The sequence below is a fragment of the Salvia splendens genome, chromosome 17, assembly GCF_004379255.2.
Source record: "Salvia splendens isolate huo1 chromosome 17, SspV2, whole genome shotgun sequence".
Classification (NCBI taxonomy): domain Eukaryota; kingdom Viridiplantae; phylum Streptophyta; class Magnoliopsida; order Lamiales; family Lamiaceae; genus Salvia; species Salvia splendens.
Window position 1 is genome coordinate 3,499,822 of NC_056048.1, and position 27,835 is coordinate 3,527,656.

The following is a 27,835-nucleotide window of genomic DNA, read 5'->3' on the forward strand; positions in this document are numbered from 1 at the left end:
CCAGGGTCTTTGTACTAGCTCTAAGGAGCTTAGACATTATTGTCTGAGCTGCCAAGTTCGAGCCCTCCTAACATCACTTGTAATTTTCTTCTTTCTAACATCAGTTGTAATTTCCTTCTTTCTATAGTATAGGAGTTTATTTGTAATTTCCTTATAGGAGTTAATTTTTAAAAAAAAGATAATTAATACTAGTATTAAATTTATTAGTTAGTCAATAAAAATGGATTTTGAGTTTATCTTAGCGTGTGTAAGATCTAGCAAGACCATTGACTTACTACAAAAAGATGAAAATACATAATAAAATATAGTACTCCCTCCGTCCACAATTTCCTTATAGGAGTTAATTTTTAAAAAAAAGATAATTAATACTAGTATTAAATTTATTAGTTAGTCAATAAAAATGGATTTTGAGTTTGTAAGATCTAAATTCTAGTTATATTGTATCAAGACCATTGACTTACTACAAAAAGATGAAAATACATAATTTAAAATATATGAATGAAATATAAAATATAGTACTCCCTCCGTCCGCCATTAGGAGTCTCATTTATGAGCGGCACAAGTTTTAAGATGGAAAAAAGTAGTGGAATAGGGGCCCCACTTGTATATATTAGTTTTAAATGAAATGTGAGTGAAATGAGTTAGTGGAAGGTGAGACCCTATTACCATTGATGGTAAAAGTGAACCGGGACTCCTATTCGCGGACGGACTAAAATGGAAAAACCGGACTCATATTCGCGGACAGAGGGAGTACCTAATAAATAAAGGGATATTGACATCTAATATCATGAAACTTTCAAAAAGTTGGGTTTTTTCCACGAACTTTAAAATTGGCAAATAATATCACGAACTTTATCTCGGGTTTGTTTTTTCCACGAATGAAAAAATTCATGTTATTTTAATAGATTGAAGAACAATTTTGGAGGGTGTGCTTAAAAAAAACTATCTTCAAAGATTGAAAAACTTGAAGCTCTCAAAATTATTGTCGAGAAATTAAGAAAAAAATTCGGTATCATAATATTATTTGTGGGGAAAAAACAACCTGGGGTAAAGTTCGTGATATTATTTGCCAATTTTAAATTTTGTGGGAAAAATCCAACTCATTGAAAGTTTCATGATAATAGATGCCAATATCCCATAAATAAAAATGAAGAAATACATAAAATATATGGAGGGAGTAACATTAAAAATTAGAAAAAATAGAAAAATGGGGTGAGAGAGGCTCGAACTCTCGACCTCAGGATTACTCAGAAAGCTATGAGACCTACGCGCTAGCCAACTGCGCCACCACCCCTTGATGATAAACCTCAATGTGTTTATCCAACTCATTATATGTTCACAGATCACAATCTTAACTCTATCTCTAATCACTATGCAGCTACTAAGAAAATTATTTTAGCCTCTTTTTATACCGGACTGATAGACACTAAGGCCAAGCTAGTAAGTGTAGCCATTGGTGGTGGTGGGATTATGCGCGTTCAGATGCACTGCTATCATCGATCCATCGACACTTATCCTTTTGCCAAAATCAATCAAATCGTAAATCTCAAACAAAGAAATGGAAAATCTCTTATAAGCATTATATAATTGTGAGAATTATCCAAATGTATGAGAATAGTCCGAGAATGATGCATGGTAAATCATTCATTTAGAGCATTGATAACCCTTGCCACAAACGGGCCCGATCATAAAAACTACGGTGCGGGGAGGTCAGGAAAATGTTTACGATCTAAGTTCGGCCTTGCGGTGTTGTCCGGCTCCGGCTGCATCTGAAAAATCACTTAATTTATCATGATAATATATTTAAGAGGGTATGTTAGTGTGAAAATAAGGGGTCATATGTTTGATTGATTATCTTAAACAAGGTATTAAAATTATGTTTAATATTTATACGAAAGTAGTAAGTTATAAATATAATCAATTGATATACGGTATGGAGAATAAAATCTGATAATTTATTCAATTAAATTATGGTCTGAGACTGAAGTTATGATGGCTTGATAGGAAAATTAATTGACAGTGAACTGAAAAATCGAATTTATTCAATTTAGGGCCAAAAATTGGATTACATTTCATTTATGAAAAAAAGAGAGAAATTTGTAGTCAATAAAATCCAATTTCAATCTCACAGTAGCTTCTCCGAGTCAAAACGGCGGCCAATGGAGCCATTAGCCTCTATCCGCCGGAGCTTTCCCGCATTGATCTTCCTGCTCTTCCTCCTCATTCAGCCATCTCTTTCGATCTACTGCGATGAGGACGATTGCTACGATCTCTTAGGGTACGCAATCGCGCTCCTCCACGCTCCATTTTTGGTGTTTATGTATGAATTGTTTTTTTGAACTTTTCTCCTAATTGATTTGTAATTGAAGGGTCACTCAAAGCGCCAATGCCTCCGAGATCAAGAAAGCTTACTACAAGCTCTCTCTTAAGCAGTATGTCCTTTTCGTAACTTTTTTCCTGGCTTGAATTGCTTAATTTGTTAGTTCATATTTACCGGTATTGCATTTATCTTTTCAATTTGCGTGTAGTCATCCGGATAAAAATCCGGATCCCGAATCGAAGAAATATTTTGTGAAGATTGCAAATGCTTATGAGGTACATTCAGATTGTGAAGTATCAACGGATTGTATTTAATTTAATCATGCAATTACTTGGTTGTTTGTATCCCGTGCAAATATTTGTTTTAAGTCTGAAATTTGTGGTATCACTTCAGGCTAGGATATATATATCTGTGGTAAACTTGATTCTGTAATCTGTAGCTATTTAAACCAATCAAATTGAGGGAATAAGACACTGAATTTACAAATTAAGGTATCATTTCAGACTATTTTGACCAATCAATGAGAGAATAAGTCACCGAGTTTACAAGTTAAGGTTTTCTGAAGATGTCGAATTGTTGTTCCTACAGTGCTTTCCTGCAGCAGTTCTGTTTGAGTTTAGGAAAGTGATTTGCAGTTGAACTCACATCTATTTGTTTTCTAGATATTGAAAGATGAAGCCACAAGGGAGCAGTATGACTATGCAATTGCACATCCAGAAGAGGTTTGTTTGCTTCTGTCTGATCATGTTAATCTACAGTGTTTCCCTGTTGTTGATACTTGATTCCATTATTGACTAAAGTAATCAAAATTTTCATTGTATGCCACGTCGATTGAGTTTCTTGGATTTATATCTCCCTATGTCAACAGAATGAATAATTGCCTCGGGCATGCTCCTACATCAGTGTATCAGTTACATTCAAATTCTGGATATCCACTTTTCGTTTTTGTCTTTATATTTAATTGATGTTGATTAAAATACTTGATTACACAGTCTGCCATTTGCCAATGTTGGGTTTTATAGCACCTTTTCTGCCTTGTAATAAACAATGTTCCTTCTGTTCCTTTTCCCACTGGCACCCCGCATTTGCTTTTTCTGTCAGCAACATGCCAAATTCTATTCAGACTCATTACTTTGACTTCTACGTATCTCATCATGTAAAATTACCAAGTAAAGATATTTTGGTTGGAAGCACCATTATTTAGTATTACTTGCTGCTCTTCCCCTTCCTCTTTGATTGATACATGCTTCAATGCTTAAAAGTGAAGTGATACTCAATACTTGATCATTAAACTATCGTCAATAATGTTATCCACTGCTAGTTGATATGCATAAGTGCTAATTATTTACTTGTGTGTAGGTATTCTACAATACAGCGCGGTACTACCATGCTTATTACGGCCATAAGACAGTAAGTTACTTTAAACAATGTATTCTATTTTGTTTAGTCCTGTTGTTACTGATTGATCCTAGCATTTACATTTTAACTTGTTTTATTTATAATTCTTCTGTCAAGCATATTGGATGTTAACTATTTCTCTTTTATAGGATACTCGTGCTGTCCTTCTGGGTCTTCTTTTGATTCTCTCAGGATTTCAGTATCTTAACCAATGGCAAAGGTATAACCAGGTAACGGAATTTGTTATGTTTCATGTGAAAAGGCATCATTTTGCGATAAATTTTAATGGAAGAAATGCTGTCATGCTGTCACTTTGTAGTGCCTGTATTAAAGTTTAAAGCATCAGCCACTGAAAATTATTGCTTCACTCTCTGCCACTGATTTTCGACATTTTGTTCCTGTTTTAGGCCATTGACATGGTGAAGAAGACTCCAGCTTATAAGAATAAGCTAAAAGCTATGGAACTTGAACGCAATGGAAAAATAACAAACAAGAGGAAGGGTAACAAGCAGATGAACAAGTATGACTTGCCTTATAGTATTGTCTTATATTGATTCTATGTTAGTGGCGTGTTCAGCAGATTTCTTTATCCTATGATATTTCTTTCTTTATACCATAAATGAAAACTCATCCTATTCTTTGTCTGGTTTCTATATTCATAGCCTTTGTTGTGGAAAATATCTTGCCAAAAGATTTTTTGCAGATTCCATTCAAGTTGAAATGAAGTTCTCTTTCTTTGTAGGCAAATGGTGGAGGATTTTAGTAAGGAACTTGAACTGCAGATAAAAGGCGCTGAAAAGCCTTCCCTTTGGGAGCTTCTTGCTGTTCGTGTCATATTATTGCCTTACACCATGGGAAAGGTTATTTGTTACACTTGCCTCTCCTTATATACCCTGTATGGAAAAACCATTAGCATTCCTGGCAAACCTGTTTAATGTAGTCGTTATACTTCTCTACTAGAGTCAACTTAGAGCATAACTAGAAAAATATTACTCCCTTTGTCCACGTAAAGTATGAAATATTTGCTATATTGGGTGTCTAGAAAAAATGTGCAACTTTTCTTCTTAAGGCATGACCCCACAATCTACTTTATCGTCAACCTTACAAACACTTACGATTTACCAAAAAATCACACATTTCTGCATAGTGGGGCTTGGACTCATAGTTATACCCTTTATCCACTAAGAACTCAGCCACCAACATCTACCGACTATCTTCTTAAAAATCTGTGCCCATCAAATGTTTGCATACTATTCATGGTCGGAGGGAGTACTAATCATATTTAGTTCATTTTGTATACAGTTGTTGTTATGGTATGGGCATTGGTTGTGGCAGTACCAGGTGAAACAAAAACCATATTCTTGGGAAGATGCCTCCTATCTTACTAGAAGATCTCTCGGGGTACCTTCTGCCTCATGGAGAGACATAGGTGATACTGTCTGTCAGTAATTATTCTCATGCTTTTATTTTATTTTTTTCACATTGCTATGAGTTTACTTATAATATTACTAGAAAAGGGTTTACTTTACTGTATGTCGATATGGTTTATTTTCCTATATTTGAGTTCTTCTCAATATTGCTCCAGCTTTCTGCAAATTTGACCTCAAACTTTGATAAAAATTTGTGAGAGATTTTGCAACCTAGACATGGTTTACAGGTTCTGTTTGGCATTCTGCATACTGAAGAGTGAAGAAATATAACAAATCGCTTTAACCATATATGATTTGAAGCGATGATTCTAATACTAACTTCAGTTTTGGTGTGTATCAGACGAATCAACAAAGGACGATCTTGTCCAAAGACGATTGTGGGTAAAACCCAACTTGGAGAGCTTCCTTGCTGAGAGGAGGAAAGAATCAAAGTACCGGAGATAGGAGATACACAACTCTAATCTTAAGATACAAATTGTAGCATTGGCTGCCAAGAGCACTGAGTTGTGTTAATAGTTCTGATTTTCTTTCGAGAGAATTTTGGTGGAATTTTGATAGTCCATGTAGCAATAACCTAATTGTTACTCCCTCGTCCCATTAAAGATGACCCACTTTCATTTTTGGTTTGTCCCATCCAAGATGACCCATTACTATAAATGGAAACACTTTTATTTCTACTTTATTCCATCTCTCTTACTTTACTCTCTCCACCTAACACACAAAATAAAACTGCATAAAACTCCGTGCCGGCCAAGGAAGGGGTCATCTTTCTTGGACGGAGGGAGTACTATATATTGTACAACATATTACAGGAATGGAAGTCGTGATTGTAGTTACTAAAAATGTTGTTAAATCTCCTGATAAATCTACTAATTAAGGGGAATTGTTATTTCTTTCTTAAACATATCGCTACACTATTTGATTGATCCACCTTTTGCATCGCTGGAGGCAAACTAATCTTTTTGATTCGATGTTTCTCCTGCAATCAAAGTGAAAAACATCGTCATTCTACCATAATCTATTAAAACTAAGCTTACTAAGCAACTTCTCGTAATAATACGTGAAAAAAAATTCCCTCCTATAATCGTAGAGCTCGTAGAAGACGACATTTTTACTTGATATTCAATTTTTAATGAGTCTATATGCTAATGTGATGGTTATTTATAGAAATGTAAAGAATATATAATTTCATGTTGGCTAAATAAATCATAATATTATGTTAGAAAATCGAATATCAAGTAAAAATGTCGTCTTCTACGGGCTCTACAATTATAGGACGAATTTTTTTTCACGTATTATTATGAGAAGTTGTTTAGTAAGCTTAGTTTTAATAGATTATGGTAGAATGACAATGTTTTTCAATTTGAGTGCATGAGAAACATTGAAGCAAAAAGATAAGTTTGTCTCCAATGATGCAAAATGATGATACACCTTCTACCCAGAATCATAGTAAACCATACAGGAACAATTAAGCAAGTGAACATATGAGAATTGAGCAACTCTTCTTACGCACATTTCCTTTGGTGAAACATCACCTTGCCATTTCTTCGTAATGCTCATCATAAACACACTCTGTTCTTTCAATTTTAACTTCAAGGTCTCGTGTAAATCATCAAAAACTAGCCTTTGGAAATGGCTGCATATTTAAAATAAAATCAAGATTCTTGAATTATGAGAAGTAAGATGGATAGATGGAGGAAGAAATTGTTTTGTTTATAATTCTAAGTTCAACCTGGAAATTTATTTTTCCCCATCTCCAATGCACGTGCTCCCACAGCTTTATCTTATGAAGCTACCACAATTCCATTGATGCGAACCTCTCCACATGTGTTCATACCGTGGCTACAGCGATTGGAAAGAATGGTGGATCCAGCACAAAGGACGGCTATGCATCTTCCTTCTTACCAAGATCCCTCAGAATTATCTTGAATTCACACAAACAAACTAGTACTTGATATCAAGGCACCAACGTTGATGGAAAAATAGAACCAATTTTTATAACCCTTTCTACAGGGTCTGTATCATCAACTTGGTCTGAAACAAATGGTTTGGTGTCCATCACCATGCCTTAATCCAAAACATTGGTCATATTTGAGCTAACATATCGTATCATTACAGCAAAATTAGAATAATCCAGCAAGATATCACCCAAGAACTGAAAGAAGAGCATCAAAATCAGAATCATAGTAAAACATACAGGTAAAGTTGTGCAACTGGACATATCAAAGGGGTGAGAGTTAAGAAACTCTTCATATGCACATTTCCTTAGGAGAAACATCACCTCGCCATATCTTTGTAATCCTCACCATTACTACACTCTGGATGGCTTCTGCAACATCACATGGACAATGTCAGCAACAGGGAAAACAAAAACAACACTAGACATCTAATTTGTTATTGACAATCAAAGGGAACTCACAAGTCACCGTGGAAGAAAAACTTTGAAGTAGGGATTTTCCAAGCTCTGCAGCTCAGCATCCTGATCACCGACCAAAACTTGGACTATAAAGGATAGTTCTCCTTGTAATTCCTCTTGTTCCTCTACCATAACTCCAAGTGCAAGGATTTCAGTGTCGGAATATCACCAAGTTCTGCAGGGATCTCCTTCAAAGATAGTCCATCGAGAAGAAGGTGGTCGAGACATGGGAAGTGGGAGCTCTCCATCACCCACCAGTCAAAGTCCTTAAGACAAATATTTGAGACTCAAGAACCGTCCTTCAACGGTTTCCCATTTTCCTCCCGTGACACGTCCAAATCTTAACTGGAACTTTTCAAGAAGGGGTAATGTACTTACCATTTCCAATATGCATTCTATATTATTATTATGATCACTGATAAGAGCCAAACTCTTTAAGAAAGTGTGGAAAGGTAAGCTTTCAAAACAAATCATTTATACCTTTGTTTAGACAGCTAAGAGATTCCAGTTGCAGGCATTCCATGTTGAGGAGAAAAAATTTATCACCACCGTACTCAATATCCACATAATCTCCATAATAAAATAGCCTCAATTTTTTAATATTGGGAATTCTACGGGCCATCGTCCCATCACACTTGAAATTACTTACTCCCTTGAGCGTATGTAGATTCTCCATGATTACAATGCCTAAGTTGAGGCATGTTCCATATATCAACCGGTGCATCAAAGGTAGCTGAGAAGTTAGGAGCATGAACAATTATTGTTTGTAGACTCCTGTGGAGATCGATTGAGGTAGATCTAAAAACAAGAGTCTTCAAACTAACCAACTCTAGCAATTTTCCGAGTTGAATGGCATCACAATAGCTTATATGGTCCTTTCTCTTTTGGAGTGCTTCTAGGAATAACTACATGTCGTTGGCTAAACTTGCCTTGAGGACTATGTTTCCCGACCACAGCATAAAACCTCTCCTTTTCAACTTCTCTCAAGCAAATGTCTCTCACCAAATCATGGAGTTTGAAGGACTTCACCTTTCCAGTTTTTCCAAACTTGTGAACTAGAATTAGATATCTATCAACTAGTTCATTGAACTACTCTTTTGCAATTGCTTCCAAAGATTTGCCACTTACTGGTTTTAGAAATCCTTCAGAGATCCATAGCTTGATCACTGTTGAGACTAGAATACAATCATCCTCCTCAAAAATTCCAAGATATAAAAAGCATGGCTTAAGATGAATTGGCAAATGATTGTAGCTCAACTTCAATAGTTTCAAGCAATGGCTTAAGATGAATTGGCAAATGATTGTAGCATCATATATTATACGACAATGTATCTATCCAACTGCTATATTACTCAGGTTGATACTAATATAAGAGCATCTGCATCGTCATCTCAATGCGGGCTCGAACTCGTCTCGGCGAGATGAGCCAGCATTGAGATAGCGATGCAGTCCTCCCGTCGTGTCGCGTGTCCCTCCGTCTCGATGAAGCTGGCGAGCCAGCTCGCCACGCGCCAGCGCCACGTGGCGAGGTCTGGCGCGAGGCGTGACGCCCACTCGCCAGCCCGCGAGTGGGTGTCGTCATGCTGATTCAATAAATAATTATTTTTTAAAAAAAAATCAATTTTCCGAAAAAAAAATTTAATAATTAAAATTTTAAAAAGGTAATATTACCGTTTTAATTTATTTATTTATTTTTTTATTCTATAAATACTCTCATTACCTCTTTCATTTTACACACAAACAGACTATCTCTCATCTTTTTTTCTTCTCATTACTATCATATCATCTCTCTTTCCTCTCCAATTTTTGCAAAAATGTCTGATGACGGAAACTCCGGCGGCGAGGGCAGCTTCGACTTGAACGTGTTTGTCGACTTGGGGGGGGGCATGTACAATGTTTTGGGTGCTTTCGGTTCCGGTTCGTCGCCGGGCACCCAAGGCTCGTCGACGTCGGCGTACCAAACACCATCTTTTCCAATTGATGCATACTATCGTCCCTCCGACCCGAGGTATGTGCAAACGCAGAGATTATCCCAAATTAGGGAGAATATTTCGGAGGAACACATCACTCCGAAAAACCTTCCGACCGGAGCTAGAAGAGGAGGAGGCGGAGGAGGACGAGGCGGTGGAAGCTCAGCCAGTCGTGGATCCGGAAAAGAGGAGGAAGAGGAGGAGGAGGAGGAGGCGGTGGAGGACGTAGGTTGTCATCCATACAACTCCGCGGAGATGATGGCTCTGTTCGACGCTTGGATCAGCACGTCATACGATCCCATCGTCGGGAATCAACAATCCCGCAAGTCTTTTTGGGATAAGGTCACCGACGTATACAACGAGCAAAATCCGAGGGGGACCTTCAGCCGCAACATGAAGATGCTTCGCAGTAATTTTGAGCGAGCCGATAAAGATATCAAAATATTTTGTGGGATCTACAAGCATGAAGCGGAGAACTACTAAAGCGGAGCCGGTGGAGCCGACATTCTAAGAGCGGCTTTGCGAGTCTTTAAAGCCGACACCAAAAAAGATTTCAAATATGCCGATGTTTGGTAGTCGATCAAAGAGCCTGATAGGTGGGTTGGCGGTGTCCTGTCCAGCACGGGCTCGAGCTTGAAACATACGAAGCACACGACGGATTGCCAATACTCATCTAGTGAGGGCGGGGAAGGTAACGTCTCACAAGAGGTTGAGTTCCCGACATCCGATGCAGGGGGCTCCTCCGGTACACGACGTCGGCCGCAAGGGAACAAGGCGGCTAGAGCTTGCGCAGGGAGGGGCCAAGGCGAATCAAGCTAGGCGGGCTCCCAAGGAACGCCGCCGCCCTCCCTAATGTCCATGTACTTCACCGCCATGATGGCTGACACTTCCAGCATGACGTCTGACCAATATCAAGCCCATTTTGCCGGCATTGAGTATCTGGCAAGACAACTTGGTATTCCGCCTCCAACGGGTGCACCGCTACCGCCTTCGGGAGATGATTCGCCGGCGGAGTAGTTTTTATAATTTAAGTGTGCAATTTTAAATTTCTAGTATTTTAAATTATGTGTTTTTTATTATTTTTAAGATTTTAATTATGAGTTTTTTTATTTTTTAGGATTTTAAATTGTAGTAATTTTCTTTTATTTAATGAAGTGTGTTTTTATTAATTGAATTTGTTGGAAATAAAAATAAAAATTGAAATTGAATGAATAGTTAAGGGATGAGATGGTTAAGAGATGGAGAGTTGCAGGTGTTGTTTCTTAGTTAAGAGATGGGGTAAAAAGTGCAGTGTGGCCCTTAAATAGTTAAGAGATGAGACGGTATTGAGACAGTGACGTGGATGGCCTAATACTCCTCTAGATATTGTAATGAAGCTGACTATTTCTGTATTAACGGAGTATTTATTCGATAAAGTTTATAAAATTCCATTTAATAGATTAATATGCAAAATAGACCAATCAAAATTGATTCCTGGCACCAATTGAATTCTTCATACCCAATATTTATAACTTAGAAGTCTAGTCTAAGAGTGACTGTGAGATTACCATAAGGAAGATCTTATTGTCAAATATGAAAAAGACGAGTAACAGCTATACAATATAAATAACACTTGAATTTCGAAGAATCATAAAGGGTTATTTATAAAAAAGCAAAAAGAAAACTGCATTTTTAGTTTCTAAACATTGTGTGCAATCCTTAGTATTTAAAAATATCATTAGACGTGCCTGGATATTGATCGGTAATCGATACATTATAATGAAAAAGACCACATAAATATTCATGGTGCCTTTTTCTAATTATACACTCATAATTCTTTGTTTGTCTTCTTCTTTTGTGTGTGTGGATGCTGTATATATATTGACACTTTAGAACATGTTACCACTGTTTGTCTGGCAAAGATCATAGTTTCACCTTTATATATATACTTTTGAGTTTTGAGGGCTCAGTTTGTTTCAGTATTTTTGAGTTAATCTGCCTATATCAATAATATTTTTGGTGTGTAAATTCCATTATCATCTTATTCATATACCGCCAATTTTTATGAATTCATCCGGTGGAGAAAAAGGGGACCCTTTATTAAATGATAAGTACTACGATAATTATTGATTTTTATCATTTAAGGTCCCCCCAAACGCGAGGAGGGTGTTTCCTATTGTACAATCCAGTTACACGAAATTTGCACCTAGAGATCTAGTTAAATTTAAACTATATATTTTGTTCTTTGGCTTCATATATTTGTCAAAATAAGAGAATCGAACCGTTTATCAACTCTTTTTCACTTTTGATAAATGTAGGTTGGTCATATATTTCATTATAGTTCTATCATTCAGAGTATCATTTCCTATTTAATCCATTTGAATTCCATTTTTGAAGTTGTTGTCGGATCGATTCATTAAAAATAATTGATTCATTACATTTCTTATGTACGCACATGTACTATATTGGATTTGAACCAGATTTTGGATCAATCTATATTGATTGGAAGGCTATTGGATTTGAACCAGATTTTGGATCAATCTATATTGATTGGCCGCCTTCGTTAAGTTGTTGCTAGCAAATACCACTATTTTTTGTTTTGGATCTTCCAAATCTTTCCCGTAGTAGATCCGGGCCCTTTTTCTAATGCTTCAAGAAAAAGATTCATTCTCTTTATGAAAAATTGGACTCCAACAAATATGAAAGTCTTTTAGGTAAGGATACACACATTGCTACCTCTGTCCCACAATAAAAGTCACATTTTGACATTTCGATTTATTGCACATAAAAATTACATTTCACTTTATCATAAATGAGAATAAGTATTAATTATTTCAACGTTTCAACATTCGGTATTGCAGGAAATGAAAGAGCAAAAAAATCGAAAAGAAATATATGGTCTAAATATTTGCAGTATGGAATGTATTAAAAAATTAACTAGATATCAATGAGTAATAACTAAGAACAATTTTTAACTATTAATAACGCTTTCGCTTTGGCACGAGCACAACGGTAAGCGCGTCGCGTGCCGTGCCAACAGCATGAGCTCAGCTCTTCTTCAAGTTACCGTTGTGCATGCTCTTAATTTCATCGTAGCGTTGCCATTACAAAAAAACTCTTTCCTCAAAGTCATCTTTGATTTGTTTTGAAAAATAAAAGCACACAAAAATATAGTATACTCTTCATTGTTGTATTTTGTTTTCGTTTGGATGAATTTTAAATATTCATAAACAGACACAATTAGCATTAAAAAAACATAAGAAATTATTATGTTTTTTATTCTTATATGGAAAAAATCAATTCACAACATATGGAAAATGATCTGATTCATCGGGTTCGAATACTTTGTTGGGGATTTGGGTACCCAAAGCACATGTTAAGGGATAAATTCCCTTAACAAGATTCTGGAATCGTGATTGCGATCGGCGGAGGGATAAAAGGTAGTCGCGGGAGCTTTGTTCGTCGATCAAACCAAGAACAATACAGAATTGAAATAATAAAATAAGATAATTTGATATTTCTTCCATGATTAATTCAAAAGATAAAAAAACTCTTATTTATAATACTAATTCCCTAATACCCTAACTTAGTGACCAAGAAAATAATCATAAACATATATAGAAAGATATGGAAAATAATTGATAGACAAATTAATAGAGATATGGAGATATCTCGTATCAGCACACTTCGGGTCAAGTACTGAATTTTATTTTTGGGTCGGGTAACTTGGGGTACTCGTATTCACACCTATAGTTTAAAGTAAAATACATCAAATTAACATCATGACATGTGCAGATAAATTAAAAATGCTGCCCGCTGGGGCGTAGCGCAGTTGACAACGGAGGGGCAGATCTTGCTGCAATGAGCCTGGGTTCGAATCACACTGCTGTCGTATAGTTGCTTCCATTTCTCAGGCACAAGTGTGAGGCCTTGGGAGATGGGCTTCTGACAGCCAGTGGGTTAAGGGCACATGACAGCCAGTGGGAGATGGGCTACTGCGTACCCTGATTGAACCCCTCACATGATTTCGGGCCAGAGTGTGGGGGCCGCTAAGGCGACGGAATCGCCTTTTTTGCTGCAATAAATTAAAAATGCTTCTTTTGTGGGCCATTCTTATCTGATACTATTTCTATAAATAACCATCTCGCTAGTTTTGTGTGACATAGCTCAAGTAGGAGTGGAATGGCCGGTTCACAGATGTCTTCTTCCGATGTCCATTCTATCTATAAAGGTAACTTTCCTTTCCACAATCCTTTTCTACAACGCTACAACAACGGTTTCTTTAATGAAACATGAGTTGCAGAAACAAGAAAGAGAAGATCTGATGAGGAAGTAGACAACTTCTCAAAAGATGAAAAAGACTTGATTTTGAGGATGTATAAGCTGGTGGGAGAGAGGTGAATAAGTAATTTTCTAGCTTTCAATCAATGTGCCTCCAATTTTTAGTATTTTTTAATATTATCATCTTTAATTATATGCAAGCAGATGGTCTATAATTGCTGGAAGAATTCCTGGAAGAAGTGCTGGGGAAATCAAGAACTACTGCGAATATCATTTTTCAGACAGGAAATGAATAAGATGGCATTAATATGTACATGTAAAATAATTTAGGGATAGAAGGAAAGCTACATCGACTTTCCGCATAAAGGCTTTGTCCCGCAAGTTACGGCGATTGATTTGATTCTAGCTATATAAATTGTATGAAAATGTATTTATTTGATTCTAGCTATATAAATTGTATGAAAATGTATTTATCCAACTGTTATATTTAGTATTACGGAGTATTATAGATAGATACGTCTCTAGATTTTTTAACGATGACTATTTCTATGTTTGCTCACTAATTGGCCACTACTTTTAGAATGGACGTTGAAAAAATCTTTGGTGAAACTATATTAACTGTAGTAATTAATTAGAATAATTTATAAATTTTGCTATAGGACTTTGATTGGTATCATGAAATTGAGTAGGGGTGCTTAAACAGTTCTCCGGTTTTCGGTTAACCGGAACTGAAACCGGAACCGGCCTGTTCTAACTTTTTAAACAAAACCGGTTTCGGTTCTAATCGGAACCGACCGGTTCCTAACTGGGAACCGGATTATAATTCTATTTTATTTTATTTTTATAGTTTAATATACTACTAAATCTTACTTAATTGAATTAATATTGAATTTAAGTAAAATAATTTCAAACATCGAGTGATTTTTAGATTTAAATAGTGTCAAATTTACGAGTATTTAAAATATTTAAACCGTGATACTTTGAATCTACAATTATTTACCCAATCCATTTTTTATGGACTAACTACTATGAGAAGGACATCATAACTTTGTTTTTAATTCCCAAAATAACTTATACAAATACAATATCATTTCATATGAAAGAAATTTAACTTTATAATAAATTTATGTAACAATTCATTTAACATTCGATTTTAACTTGTTTGTGAATAATTTATTAACTGTTCCATTATAAACTGCACCCACATTAAGCACACGCACAATACATATGTACACGCATTGCGTGCATAAATGTCGGTCGATGCTTGGCCCTGATTATGTGCAATTAATATTTTGGGACTTACTATTCTAAAATATTAATTCTAACTGGAAATTAAAGAGAAAAAGTTGGTCCCAAAGAAAAGTGAGGTTCCAATCGATTGTCCACATATCAGCCTTGGAGTGAGTTTCTTGATGCAAGTTGGGGTCCCCTAGCCTAGCTGCAGATATATGCAAAATATTCAACTAACCATGTGCAACTGTTTATTGCAATTTATTCCATTTGAGAGATTATTGATGTGCAAAATAGACCAATCAAGATAGATGTCTCACTCCATTGGAATTCGTTTGATCCAACTACAACTTAGAATCAAACCCAAGTTTGAAGGACGAGTAAAAAATACACTTGAATTTTTCAAAATTATTATGGGCCATATATATGTATAAATAAAATACTTCAGTAATTAAACACGCAATGGAGGGGTAAAATAATGATCTAATGTTCCTTCATGAATCTAATGGAGCTAATGTTGATCATCATGTAAATGAGATTCCGAGAAGAGAATTTCGTCAACAGATGAACTTGTTGAAGAATAAAAACGAGTGGGGTACTCTTTTATAAAAGATAGAGAATGATAAAATAATTATACTTCACCATTTATTGATCGCAAATTCTAGTATATTATAATGATTTCTCTTTAATTTAGTCTTAATATAATTTTAATTATGCTTATACAATTTTTATATTAATTTATAGTATTATTTAGAAAATAATTGAAATAAGATAAATATGAATATAAATGTTTATTTAATAAGTAATACTAGTATAATATTTTAGTAATTCTAAAATTATCCAATAAACATACATAAACTATTAGTGAAAATACAAAATACTCCCTCCGTCCCGCACTACTTGCACTTATTTCCTTTCTGGGAGTCCCAAGTTATTTGCACTCTTTCCATTTTTAGTAAAAATTATCACCTACAACCGTAATATTTGATTTTGTCTATTACTCATTCCTTAATCTCCGTACCGAAAAGGAAACGTGCGAGTAGTGTGGGACGGAGGGAGTATTATATACTCCATAATTTATCCTCTAAAATCTAAATATTATTTTTATTTATACTATCTAATAAATATTTTTAAAATACATAAAAAAAAATTAGAAAATGTATACAAATACCTTTATGCTCAACCCAAACTCAAACCCAATCCAGTCCAGCTCACTTGCTAAGTGGTCCTGGGCTGAACTAGGTCCGATTTTATCGAAAGAAACCAATCCAACTCAGCCCATCTCACTTTGGTGGTGAACCTCTATCATGTTGGCAGGCCCCAAGCTATCTGACATGTTGTGGACTGAACAGGTTCAACCTATTTGACAACTCTAATAAATATATATATACTATCGTAATCATCCAAAAATTATGTTGTCTATAATTATATATGTTTGTTTCCACAATTCCGAAAATTATGTTGTCTATATTTTATGGTTTGTCTCAACTTGTCGTTATGATCTTACATATTTGTAATTATATTTAGGTCGAGTATTGGTAAAGGTAAAGAAAGCCAGGCAAGACTACTTTTGTTGTACTACTATTATTTCAACCAACATATGTAACAAGTCAACTGGACTGCTTCTAAACTTCGTGGTACATGTGATAGTATTACTAAATAAAACATCATTGAAAAGCATGTGCAAAACTGATTCCAATTGACAGAGTAGCATAAAAATAAAGAAAAATAGTGTTTTTCTCTCCCCCCCTCTTCAAACATATACATCATAATTTGTGTAAGATATCAATAAATTGCATCCATAGAAATGTGGGAAAAAAAAGAATGGCAAAAATTTAATAGTGAAGAAATATTTAAGCATAGGGGTTGAGCCAACACTCTTCAGGCAACGTAGGAAACCTCTTAGTATCCTTGCAATAGTCATAGATAACAAGGTTCCTCTGCACCCAGGCGTAGTCCAACTTCTGGTCATCGTTGAGGTGCCACGCCGCGTACTGGTCCCACCAATTGTCCGTGGTGGTGGAGACGCAGTCCGGGTAGGGGTCCTTCCACTGGCACGCGTCCACGTTGAAGTCCGTGTACGATGACACGAATGGTGCATTCTTCCAGTCCGTCTTCTCCAGCCCTCCCCGCGTCGCCCAGTCATCCGCATTCCAGATGCTCGACAACAGATACATCGGCTTTTGATCCGGGAAGAAGTTGTTGGTGTAGTTCGTATTCTTGTACACTCTTATCGGAACCTCGTCCACGAAAAACCTGTTTTTGCCATCTTATATATTACTCCCTTCGTCCATCAAAAATTGTTTCATTTTGAATTTAAAAGGAGTATCACATTTTGCAAAGAATAAATGTCACGGTAAAATGTCTTATTTCTCGTTTACTCTCTCTCCATAAAATAATGACTCATGTTACCCTTTTGGGATGTCCAAGATTTAATGAATCATTTATTTTTTTTCTCATTTTGGTAAGTGGACCCCGCACTCCACTAAACCATAACATATTCACTTTTACTATAAATGGTAAATAAGTTTCACATTTCAACTTGCATGAGACTCGTATTTCACTATCTTTTTCCACTCACTTTTTTTTTATATAACTATCTCTTATAACTCATATCGAACTCAATCAGAACTCTTAATCGCGAATAGAGGGAGTATTACACTCACATTACATTATAAAACTAATATACGGAGTATAAAAATGCGACTTGCATTACACTACCTTTTTAACCTTCATTTCTCACAAATTTTCAAAATTCACATCAAGTCAAACAAGTCTATAAATTGTTAATCGACGGATTTGGTAAATAAGCTAAACATTCTACTAATTTATCACATTCATATTTCATTATAAATCAACCATCAAAACTATCACTACTGTATAAACGGAAAATATATAAAAGTGAGACTCACGTTTCCACCACATAGAATATTCCAAAGGAATTAAATAAATTCGAAAAACTTACACCAATTGATGGGTATTCCAGAGCATGGAGTAACTGTGGTAATCCTCAGTCGGATCGAACCACAGGCTGTGTCTCATCTCCCGATTACCGGTCCCATTTTTGTACACGTTCGTCTGAATCACGTAAGGCTCCCCGGTCCGGTTCCCCAAGAACTCAATGTCCACTGATGGGGTACGGACTAAACAAGCCCAACAGCAATGACGGCCCATCAGCCCGAAGCCCAAGGAAGAGTATGAGTTCGGCATGACCAAAGAGTTCGGATGAGTTCGGCATTACCAAAGAGTTCGGCCTCAGCCTACAGCTCGGTAAAAGCCAACCAATCAAGCTCTGCTCTCAGGTCGGCATCAAGCTCTACTCTCAGATCGGCAACCAAAGCAGTTCGGTCTCAGTATTCGACCGAACAAGGAGTTAGTGGACCCATGCAGGATTTCCACAACTTCCAACACACCCACTACCACGTGGCGTCAACTCAGGCCACGATCTTAGGCCATGACCTACACGACCTCCACGACCTAGAGTGATGATGTAAGCCACGATCTTAGTTCAATGTATAAATAGAACTTAGATCTGGTAGAAAAGGGTTAGAATCTCTCTAGAGAAATAATCATATAGCAAGTCTGTGTTGTAAGCTGTAATTCGCAGATCAAGCAATACAAACCTGCCCCCATTTCTCCCCGTGGACGTAGATTTACCTCAGTAAATCGAACCACGTAAAATTCTCGGTGTCGTAATTTATTTTTACGAGCATTTATCATCATCAAAAATTCGCGGAATCATCACTGGCGCCGTCTGTGGGAAACAGAGAACAAAATTTGTGATAAAGCGAATTTTTGATCCACTTTTTTCAACCCAAAAAATGCATACCAGATCGCAGAGTACCCGTATTCCTGCCCGTGAGAACCAGGAGGAAGCCAATCCATCCCATAGGTCGGGAAAACAGCCTAGGGATAAATCCACCACCAGTTCTCATGGTGGAGGAACAAGCCGCTCCAAAAGCCGTCACACCGAGTCTTCCCAGCAGCCCGATTTGAACGAGGCTGTCAAGCTGTTTTTGGCGGAAAAGCAGGAGGAATTCTTAACCTTCCTGCAAAAAAGCCAAAAGCAGCCGGGGACAAAAACGGCGGATTCTCCCTCTCCCTCCATACGAGATAGTCACTACCGCAGTAGTGTCATGTCTTCCAGAAGAAAGAATCCTCGGTACCGGAATCACAGGAGAACTCCATCTCCTCCATACCGAAGAAATGTCGGGTTCGCCATGTACGGAGCATTGAGGACTCCGTTCTCGGACGATATTACCCGAACTCCCCTTCCACAGAACTACCGAACTCCGTCGATAACCTATGACGGACTCGTGGATCCTCATGACTTCCTGGGACGCTATCAGTATAACATGGCGAACCAGGGTCTCAACGAGGTCCACATGTGCAAGCTGTTTCCCGAGCTGCTAATCGGGAACGCAAGAAGGTGGTTCGATAGCCTCCCTCAAGGCAGCATTAGATCCTACCGAGATCTAATGGATGCTTTCCACAGGAGGTTCTTTCAGAAAGCGGAAGCCAGAAGCACTTCGGCTCAGCTGCTTTCTATACGTCAAGGTCGCGACGAAAAGATCAGCGACTTCCTGACGAGATTCCATAAGGAATGCCTACAGGTAGATAATCTCAATGATCTACTTGTCATTTCGGCATTCCAAAATGGAATCCTGCCCGGAGCTCTCTACAGAAAGCTCGTGGAGTGCGGTCCGCAAACAGCTCAAGAGATGTGGGACATTGCGGACAAGTTTTCTCGTGCCGATGAGGCAGACCGTCGAAAACGGTCTTTAGACAGCTCATCTAGAGAAGACAAAAAGAAGCCCGGTCATAGCGATCAGAGGCATCCTCGCCGAACACCTTCTCCACTAAAGGAGAGATAGCGGTCATCCGAGGTGATCGAAAAAGAGCAAGTGTGTTCGCAGATTGCGCTTAAAAGTGCCGAGCAATCAGTTCGGCACCATCAAGCATAGCCATCACAGCAGCCGGAATCAGAGGCCGGCGAAATGACCGAAGTCACACCGGAGCCGAACTCGATGGTGTACGGCACTGAAGCCGTGATTCCGGTTGAGATCGGCATATCCAGTCCCCGAACTCAATTTCTCCTCAGAAATGAATGGTGACGGACTAAGAGCCGAACTACATCTGGCCGAAGAAAGAAGAGAATTGGCCTGCATAAAAGCAGCCAAGTACAAGGAGCAAGTAGCCCGGTATTATAACCAAAGGGTAAAAAAAAGCTGCAATTTCAAGTGGGAGATCTCATCTTGAGAAACAACGAAGTAAGCCGAGCAGAAAAGCTGGGCGAACTCGAACCCACATGGGAAGTTCCATATCGGGTGTCAGAAGTCCTCGGCAAAGGGTCTTACAAATTGACTCACGTGTCAAGAGCACAAGTACCCCGAACATGGTACGTTTCCAACCTCAAAAAGTTCCATTTGTAAGAGACAGTCCGGTCAATGTGCTTTCTTTGGTTTGCTTGGTTTTTGTTCGTCTCTATGTGCTTTTTATTTGTCTATATGCGTCTTGTCTGTCTATGTGCGTGTCGTCTCTTACAAATGTTACTGAGGTATCTTGTTCTTCGAAGGCTGATCCCCTTCTTAGAACATATACAAGCTAAACGATTGTGCGTCAAAGCTTCTAAAGAGGATACAAGACCACAATTCAGCTTAAACAAGCGGTTCGTCCGAAACGAGCTGCAACAAGCCCACGATTGTGCGTCAAAGCTTCTAAAGAGGATACAAGACCACAATTCAGCTTAAACAAGCAGTTCGTCTGAAACGAGCTGCAACAAGCCCACGATTGTGTGTCAAAGCTTCTAAAGAGGATACAAGACCACAATTCTGCTTAAGAATCAAGCACTTCGTCTGAAACGAACTGCAACAAAAGTCCGGTTCTCGCGATAAAACTTGCCTGAATTAGGACAAGGGAAAGTCCAATCCACGCGATAAAACTCGCCGAATTAGGACGACCAAGTTCGGTCAAAGCAGTTTACCTCATAAGACCGAGGACGACCATGTCTAGTCAAAGAGGTTTACTGCATAAGACCACTTCGGTTAACTGGGAAAGTCCGATCCACGCGATAAAACTCGCCGAATTAGGACAAGGGAAAGTTCGATCCCGGCGACGAAAATCGCCAAATTAGAACACAAAGACGAGTCCGGTCAAAAGATGTTTATTTCATCAGACCAAAGACGAGTCCGGTCAAAGATGTTTATTTCATCAGACCAAAGACGAGTCCGGTCAAAGATGTTTATTTCATCAGACCAAAGACGAGTCCGGTCAAAGATGTTTATTTCATCAGACCAAAGACGAGTCCGGTCAAAGATGTTTATTTCATCAGACCAAAGACGAGTCCGGTCAAAGATGTTTATTTCATCAGACCAAAGACAAGTCCGGTCAAAGAAGTTTACTTCATAAGACCGAGGACAAGTACGATGAAATTTTTTCGCTAAGCTGTAAATACAGTGTTAGAAGCGAAAACAAAATTTCATTTTTCAAATCTTGTTCGGCATACAACTCCGCTACCCTACAAAATGGCGTTACGCTATTACAAAGGACTATTCTACTGTCCAGGGTTGCTGAAGTTAAGCCACCTATCTGCAAAATCCTCTGGAAGCCGATTTCGGTTGTTCCGAGCAGATGAAGAATAAGCAGGTCGACGAGATGCTATCCTCGACCCAACGCCTCTTCCCCGAGCTCGAGAAGTCCTAACACCTCGGCAATGAAGAGTCTCTGCAATAAGCATCTGCTGATCTTGCTCGCTCATAGTCACAACTCCTCGGCGAATTTCAGTCCGTCCCTGTCTTGACGATTCCGGTTGCTCCTGAGCCCGTTCTCGTCTTGACGTTTCCGGCTGTTCCGGAGTTCGTTGTTGGCTGGGAGTAGGATTTTGAACAAGGGAACCAGAGGTTTGATCTGGAGTGCGAGCATCTGTTGGCGCGATATGCCGAAGGAATCTTTCTATGGAGGGGCGCCGAGAAAGAACAATGTTGTACCGAGAAGCCCAGCGCCGCAATGATGTCACGACTTGTTGGCAAGCCGAGCTCTCCAGCGCATTGTTCCTCCGGAGTACATTATATTCCTCCCACAGTTCGTCAACTCGACTCTGAGCATCTGATATGGTCATTCCCCCGCGCACACGGATGTAATCCTCGTACGCAGTCCTCTCAGCAATGGTCGTATTCAGCTCGGCCTCCAGATCATTCTTATCGGACTCTAAGTCCTTATTATCGGCCTCCAGCTTCACTAAACGAGCCAGAAGCTCGTCATTCTTCGTCTGATCGGCTATAGCTCTTTTCTCAGCTTCGTCTAAAGCCGAAGAGTACAGCCGTTTCCAGTGAAGTATCTCCAGCTCCTTGAGAGTTAAGAATACAAAGCAGCTACGTCAGTTCGGCATTTCAGCTTACCGAGCAGGTAGTAAACCACAACAGGAGTAAGAGAGTACGAAAGGCTAAACGAAGACACGAGAGCAGAAAGAAGAATTTTTTTATTCATAAGAAAAAAAATTTTTCTATACAAGGAGGGCTTCAAGGCCATTTTACATAAAGGAAGAAACTAAACTAAGAAAAGGGAGACGAAATCATACTTCGCTAGCTTCGTCTCCGCCTTCTCGGTGAGGTTCAGCTTCCTTCTCCTTATCTGCTTCAGCTTCAGCCTCTGCCTCCTTGCTCTCCCCAGCCTGCTCGGCGCCACCGTAGCCGATCTGCTGCGCCTCCTGATCGGCTTCCTTCTCCGGATGCCCGGCTCGCTCGACTTCGGCCTCCCGCTCCAGCGGCTCGGCCTCACCCTCTCCGTTGTAAGTCGAAGCGGGTGAAACGGGTCCCACGGAGGCAAAGATAGCCTCCAGGTTCTCGTCCCGATCAGCTCGACAACTCCGGACTCGGTCTGCAGAAAGCAGGACCGAAGATGAAGCGAGCTCCTCAAGGAGCGGCAGATTCTGAAGCCGAGCTGCTATCTCTCGGCTGTACAGAGGCAGCACGACATCGGCCCCCTGCTCGCCCTTATCGGCAATTAGCCTTACCAGGCTACCGACAAAGGCCGAGAACTGGCTGCTCAAAAAGAGTTTCTCCGTGTAAACACGGAGAGCCTCCCCTTGGGCAACCACGGCAGCAGCATCGCTCCGCTTCGCCTGCTCTCGCTGGATGACGAGCTGGTTTTTGGCAAACTGAGCTTCATCCTGGGCCGAAATCCTAGCAGCTCTGGCCTTCTCAAATTTAGCCTCAGCCTGTTCGGCCCGATGACAAGCAGCCGCCAACTTCCTCTGCATCTCGGCATAGTCATTGGACGCTTTGGAGAGTTCGACGGCGACGAGCTTGGAGAGCATATCGTTCCTCTGAAAATGGATAAGGAAAAAAGTCAACAGAGGGCACCAAAAATACAGGACAGAAGCCAAGCCAAAGAATCAAGAAGACAATTCACCTCGGCGAAGTCCGTGGGCCATAAAAATGGCTCACAGATATGCTCCGAAGGAGGCGCCAAGACCACATCTTTCTCTGGCGCTCTCGGGGGCTTCTGGGTCCTCCCCTTCCTACTTGCCGAAGTCGACTCCGGCTTCTTTGGACCCGAAGAGGTCTTTTGCCTCTTCGGATTCTTCTCGGCATCAGGCGCCGAGCTGGTTGCCTTCTCTTTCTCCGGCTCCTTAAGCTCGGAGGACTTTCGGATAGCCTTATTCAGCATGAACACTGCCAAAAAGCAAGAAAACAAGGTTAGTTTTCTTCGTTAAAGCAGTAGAGCATAAAGATAAAGAGAAATCCTCACCCTCGGCCTCTTCGTCCGAAGACGAGATATTGAACACGAGGTCGCCCTTGACGAGCTCAGTTTCCGAATACTGTTTCCTAATCATAGGAATCTTATTGAGCTCGCCCTCGAGCTCGGCCAACGGTTCTAACCGAGGATGGGGAATCACGGACTTCGGCCTTCTCCAAGGAAAGCCCGGAGCCGAAGTCCTATTATAAAAAAAGAAACGGTTTTGCCATTTCGGCCACTTGGTTCGGCAGAAGGCCCTAAAAGGCTGTAAGGGGATCAAGTAGAACCAAGATCCCTTCCTTTTAAACTGGAAAAAATTAAGGATTGCCCTCAGAGACAGATCCTTATCTAGCCTACGCAGTTCGGCAGCAAAAGCCGATAAGTGCCTCCAAGAGTTCGGAGTCACCTGACCTAAAGGGAGTTGAAAAAAATCAAGAAGCTCTACAAAAGGTGGGGGAAGAGGAAAACGAAGCCCGCATTCTAAGCAGGCTTCGTAAACGGTGGCATAACCCTCCGGCGGGTCGTTAGCCCTATGATCATCGTCGGGAACCACCGCCTTCCCCCCAGGTAAAAAATATTTCTCGTGAAGGGATATCACAGTATCCTTACTCAAGATACTGTGAAAATACTCTACGGTCTTCTCCCCGGATTCTTTCCGGCTAGAAGACCCCTTATCCCCTTTCCTACCGCTACCCGACACCGAAGAAGAAGAAGAAGACATTTTTCTTACTTTTTGAAAGTGAAGAAAGTCTGAAGAAGCTCTTGAAAGCGGAAGAAAAATTTCTCGAGAAAGAGAGAGTATAGAAGACGCAACAGCAAAGGTGTTCAAATGAGGAAGAAAGAGCATATTTATCAGATTCGGCGAAGATTTCAAAATCGTCGCACCGTTTCGAATCCCACCTTTTCAGGATTCAACGGCCGGATTTTACTGTCGCATTTAATGCAGTCACATGCAAGGCACGTCCCCTGACGTCAGCCTCCCCCGTACCTTTATCCAGAATGCCGAAGTGACTCGCTTCGCCGAAGTGATTCGCTTCGTCTTTCGGGGGGGGTAGTGATGGGGTACGGACTAAACAAGCCCAACAGCAATGACGGATGGGGTACGGACTAAACAAGCCCAACAGCAATGACGGCCCATCAGCCCGAAGCCCAAGGAAGAGTATGAGTTCGGCATGACCAAAGAGTTCGGATGAGTTCGGCATTACCAAAGAGTTCGGCCTCAGCCTACAGCTCGGTAAAAGCCAACCAATCAAGCTCTGCTCTCAGGTCGGCATCAAGCTCTACTCTCAGATCGGCAACCAAAGCAGTTCGGTCTCAGTATTCGACCGAACAAGGAGTTAGTGGACCCATGCAGGATTTCCACAACTTCCAACACACCCACTACCACGTGGCGTCAACTCAGGCCACGATCTTAGGCCATGACCTACACGACCTCCACGACCTAGAGTGATGATGTAAGCCACGATCTTAGTTCAATGTATAAATAGAACTTAGATCTGGTAGAAAAGGGTTAGAATCTCTCTAGAGAAATAATCATATAGCAAGTCTGTGTTGTAAGCTGTAATTCGCAGATCAAGCAATACAAACCTGCCCCCATTTCTCCCCGTGGACGTAGATTTACCTCAGTAAATCGAACCACGTAAAATTCTCGGTGTCGTAATTTATTTTTACGAGCATTTATCATCATCAAAAATTCGCGGAATCATCATCCACCTCATCCCTCTCCGGCCCCACTCCTTTTTCCGAGCAGTCCGAGCACATCTGTTTCCATTCTCATCATCAACCTATAGTCTACAATATATAAACACCGCCGCCGAAATCTATACTCACATAATAAGCAGTGACGACTCCGGCAGAATCCCCTGCGACGAGCTTCAGCTTCATGCTGAACCACCCGAATCTGTAGCTCTGCTTCGTCATAAACCCGCAACCTACCAAATTCAACTTGCTAATGATATGATATCATATCCCTAAAAGAAGATATCAAAGTAGATTTGTTAAAGCTGTCACACCTGCATCATGATCGAGGGAGAGGTGCCAGATCTGCCCGCCTTCGGAGGTCTTGAAGTTCCTCTCCGGGCAGCTTTTGCTGAAGTTGTCATCGAACGAGCCTTTCAGGTCAGCTGCCCGAGAAAACGGAGAAAGCACGGCAAGCAAAAGCGCGGCGAAGAGAAAAGCGCTTCTCTCCATTTTCGCTTTCATGCGCTCTTCTCTTTGGCGACTTTTAAAAAGTCAAATTATACAACTGGAAGGTGAAGAAATTAATTAAATAAGCATATTTTATTGTCGGCGAAATTTAATAAAAGTTTCACTGTTAGTAGAAATTGGATTTAAATTTGGTAGTGGAAGAATAAAAAGGTGGGGTTTTGTGGGCAACATGTTGCATGAAAGAACGTGAGGGTGTTTGATTGGTGTTTACATTAATCGGAAAGTTCTTGGGTCTGACAACTGGAAATGGGAAGGACAGACACAATAGATCTACATTGGTTATTTAAGTGTTACACTTTTTTTGCAGTAAAATTGAATTCTTTTAAATGAAGGGATTGGATATTTGCCTTTCCTATTTGGGGTTATGTTCTTTTGACTTATAATGTTTGTCTTTCAAGTATATGTATCACTGAACAATTGAACATTGAGTCACTAGTGAGAGAAGAATTAATAGTCTGTTAAATCTATATACCGATTTCATTTATCTTTTTACACTTATTTGGATTATTATTTTTGTTACATTTGTCAACAAAGTCGAACTTTTCTCCTGACCGAATTATGTCAGATCTCTATTGAACTAGATCAAATTTAAAGTCTATGTATATTATTGGGTCAGTCAATTTTTTATGTTTTGATTCATATATATTGTTGGACTAGTTAAATTTAGTCCACGAGCGAACGCGCTCTGATCATATGATAAAACCATATGAATTTCTATTAGTTTGTCATGAATGTTGAACCAAAACTTTGGTTGTAATAATTTATTATTCGATTACCATATCTTTTGTAAAATGAAACGCACTTCTTTGGAAATAGATTTGGAGATTTTATTATGTGAATTCAATGTATACCCGTGACTGTGTTCAGAGTCGAGTCTTATTCTTGAATCTTGATGGAAGGTCACTCATGTGGAGTCTCCCTCATGAGGGAAATAATTGAGGATATTTTTGTAATGGGTAGAAACTTTTTCCTTTTTTTGTTTATGTTAGATTCATAAAATTCATGTCTGTATTTACCTATCTAGCTTTCATTTCGAATTTAGTGGACACAAAGTAAATTATTAAAAGTGCATAATTGGTTGGAGAGGAGGTGTTGGTCAATCATAAATTATTTCACTAAGTTTGACATGTTAAATTCTCACATGGCCAACCACAGTTATTCACGTGCTAGGGTGTCGGTGGCAGATTACTAATAATATATATAATAAATATACTTACAATTAATAAATAACAAGACAGTTTGGCCGAGTGGTCTAAGGCGCCAGATTTAGGCTCTGGTCCGAAAGGGCGTGGGTTCAAATCCCACAGCTGTCAACCTGCTTTTATATTTATTGTTTTACTGACAATTTATTTAAACCTGATTGACTATTTTGTTTTATTTTCTGAATTTGTTTTACTTTAATCGGTGAAACTTAGCCCTCCTGGTTAAATATTTTAATTTTTTGTTTTGCTGATAATTTATTTACATGATTTACTATTTTCTTTTTATTTTCTGAGTTTGTTTTACTTTAATCGGTGAAACTTAAACCTCCTGATTAATATTTTAACTAAAGAGGGAGATATATAACAGATAAATAAGATTCTAATCTAGACTTTCTATTTTCATGTTTCGTTAAGAGAATGGAAGAAATCCGACACCCAAAAAAACTTTTGGATTAAGATTTATAGATTTACAAATTTTCATTATTACTCCTTATTTTTACCTTTACCAATAGTCAAGAACTAAAGTTTAGAAAATGGAAGAAAAAGTTGTAGAAAAGTGTATAGGTCTAGTTTATTTTACATTGCCTTTTAATATTCGACACCTACAAAGAAAATGTGTAAAGGTTTACACTTTACACTTTAAAATGGGCTTATACAACTCCAGA

At 39.1% G+C, this 27,835-nt stretch overlaps 4 protein-coding genes, 1 long non-coding RNA gene and 2 other non-coding genes across 9 annotated transcripts; 3 read left to right on the forward strand and 4 right to left on the reverse strand.

Moving 5' to 3' along the window:
* Nucleotides 1-1,208: 1,208 nt before the first annotated feature.
* TRNAM-CAU lies at nt 1,209-1,294 on the reverse strand. Its single transcript is given in 2 exon segments — nt 1,209-1,244; nt 1,257-1,294. It is a non-coding gene; the product is annotated as a tRNA-Met (tRNA).
* A 780-nt stretch (nt 1,295-2,074) lies between these two features.
* On the forward strand, nt 2,075-5,830 carry LOC121773870 (chaperone protein dnaJ 50-like). The gene is made up of 10 exons (XM_042170789.1): nt 2,075-2,278; nt 2,370-2,432; nt 2,529-2,595; nt 2,983-3,042; nt 3,680-3,730; nt 3,868-3,948; nt 4,126-4,238; nt 4,461-4,578; nt 5,021-5,147; nt 5,489-5,830. The coding sequence occupies exons 1-10, from the start codon at nt 2,079-2,081 to the stop codon at nt 5,590-5,592; spliced, it is 984 nt and encodes a 327-aa protein (XP_042026723.1). The 5' UTR covers nt 2,075-2,078; the 3' UTR covers nt 5,593-5,830.
* Nucleotides 5,831-5,956: 126 nt separating this feature from the next.
* LOC121773871 lies at nt 5,957-7,940 on the reverse strand. The gene is made up of 4 exons (XR_006044870.1): nt 7,568-7,940; nt 6,881-7,477; nt 6,662-6,784; nt 5,957-6,127 (listed from the first exon to the last, which is right to left on the reverse strand). It is a non-coding gene; the product is annotated as an uncharacterized LOC121773871 (long non-coding RNA).
* Nucleotides 7,941-13,683: 5,743 nt separating this feature from the next.
* On the forward strand, nt 13,684-14,272 carry LOC121774124 (MYB-like transcription factor ETC3). Its single transcript, XM_042171043.1, has 3 exons — nt 13,684-13,744; nt 13,817-13,910; nt 13,999-14,272. The coding sequence occupies exons 1-3, from the start codon at nt 13,696-13,698 to the stop codon at nt 14,084-14,086; spliced, it is 231 nt and encodes a 76-aa protein (XP_042026977.1). The 5' UTR covers nt 13,684-13,695; the 3' UTR covers nt 14,087-14,272.
* A 2,465-nt stretch (nt 14,273-16,737) lies between these two features.
* LOC121773401 (probable xyloglucan endotransglucosylase/hydrolase protein 8) lies at nt 16,738-18,277 on the reverse strand. Its single transcript, XM_042170253.1, has 2 exons — nt 17,990-18,277; nt 16,738-17,280 (listed from the first exon to the last, which is right to left on the reverse strand). Exons 1-2 carry the CDS (start codon nt 18,232-18,234, stop codon nt 16,878-16,880), a joined length of 648 nt encoding a protein of 215 aa, XP_042026187.1. The 5' UTR covers nt 18,235-18,277; the 3' UTR covers nt 16,738-16,877.
* Nucleotides 18,278-23,667: 5,390 nt separating this feature from the next.
* On the reverse strand, nt 23,668-26,203 carry LOC121773402 (probable xyloglucan endotransglucosylase/hydrolase protein 8). 3 transcript variants are annotated; one of them, XR_006044748.1, is made up of 4 exons: nt 25,773-26,203; nt 25,591-25,691; nt 25,382-25,521; nt 23,668-23,696 (listed from the first exon to the last, which is right to left on the reverse strand). XR_006044748.1 is itself a non-coding variant. In XM_042170255.1 (3 exons), exons 1-3 carry the CDS (start codon nt 25,960-25,962, stop codon nt 23,685-23,687), a joined length of 303 nt encoding a protein of 100 aa, XP_042026189.1. In that variant the 5' UTR covers nt 25,963-26,203; the 3' UTR covers nt 23,676-23,684. The 3 variants fall into 3 exon arrangements, 2 of the variants coding, with proteins under 2 accessions (XP_042026189.1, XP_042026188.1); XM_042170255.1 differs by lacking the exon at nt 25,382-25,521 and having other exon boundaries at nt 23,676-23,696; XM_042170254.1 differs by lacking the exon at nt 23,668-23,696 and having other exon boundaries at nt 25,344-25,521.
* Nucleotides 26,204-27,201: 998 nt separating this feature from the next.
* TRNAL-UAG lies at nt 27,202-27,281 on the forward strand. Its single transcript has one exon. It is a non-coding gene; the product is annotated as a tRNA-Leu (tRNA).
* Nucleotides 27,282-27,835: the final 554 nt, after the last annotated feature.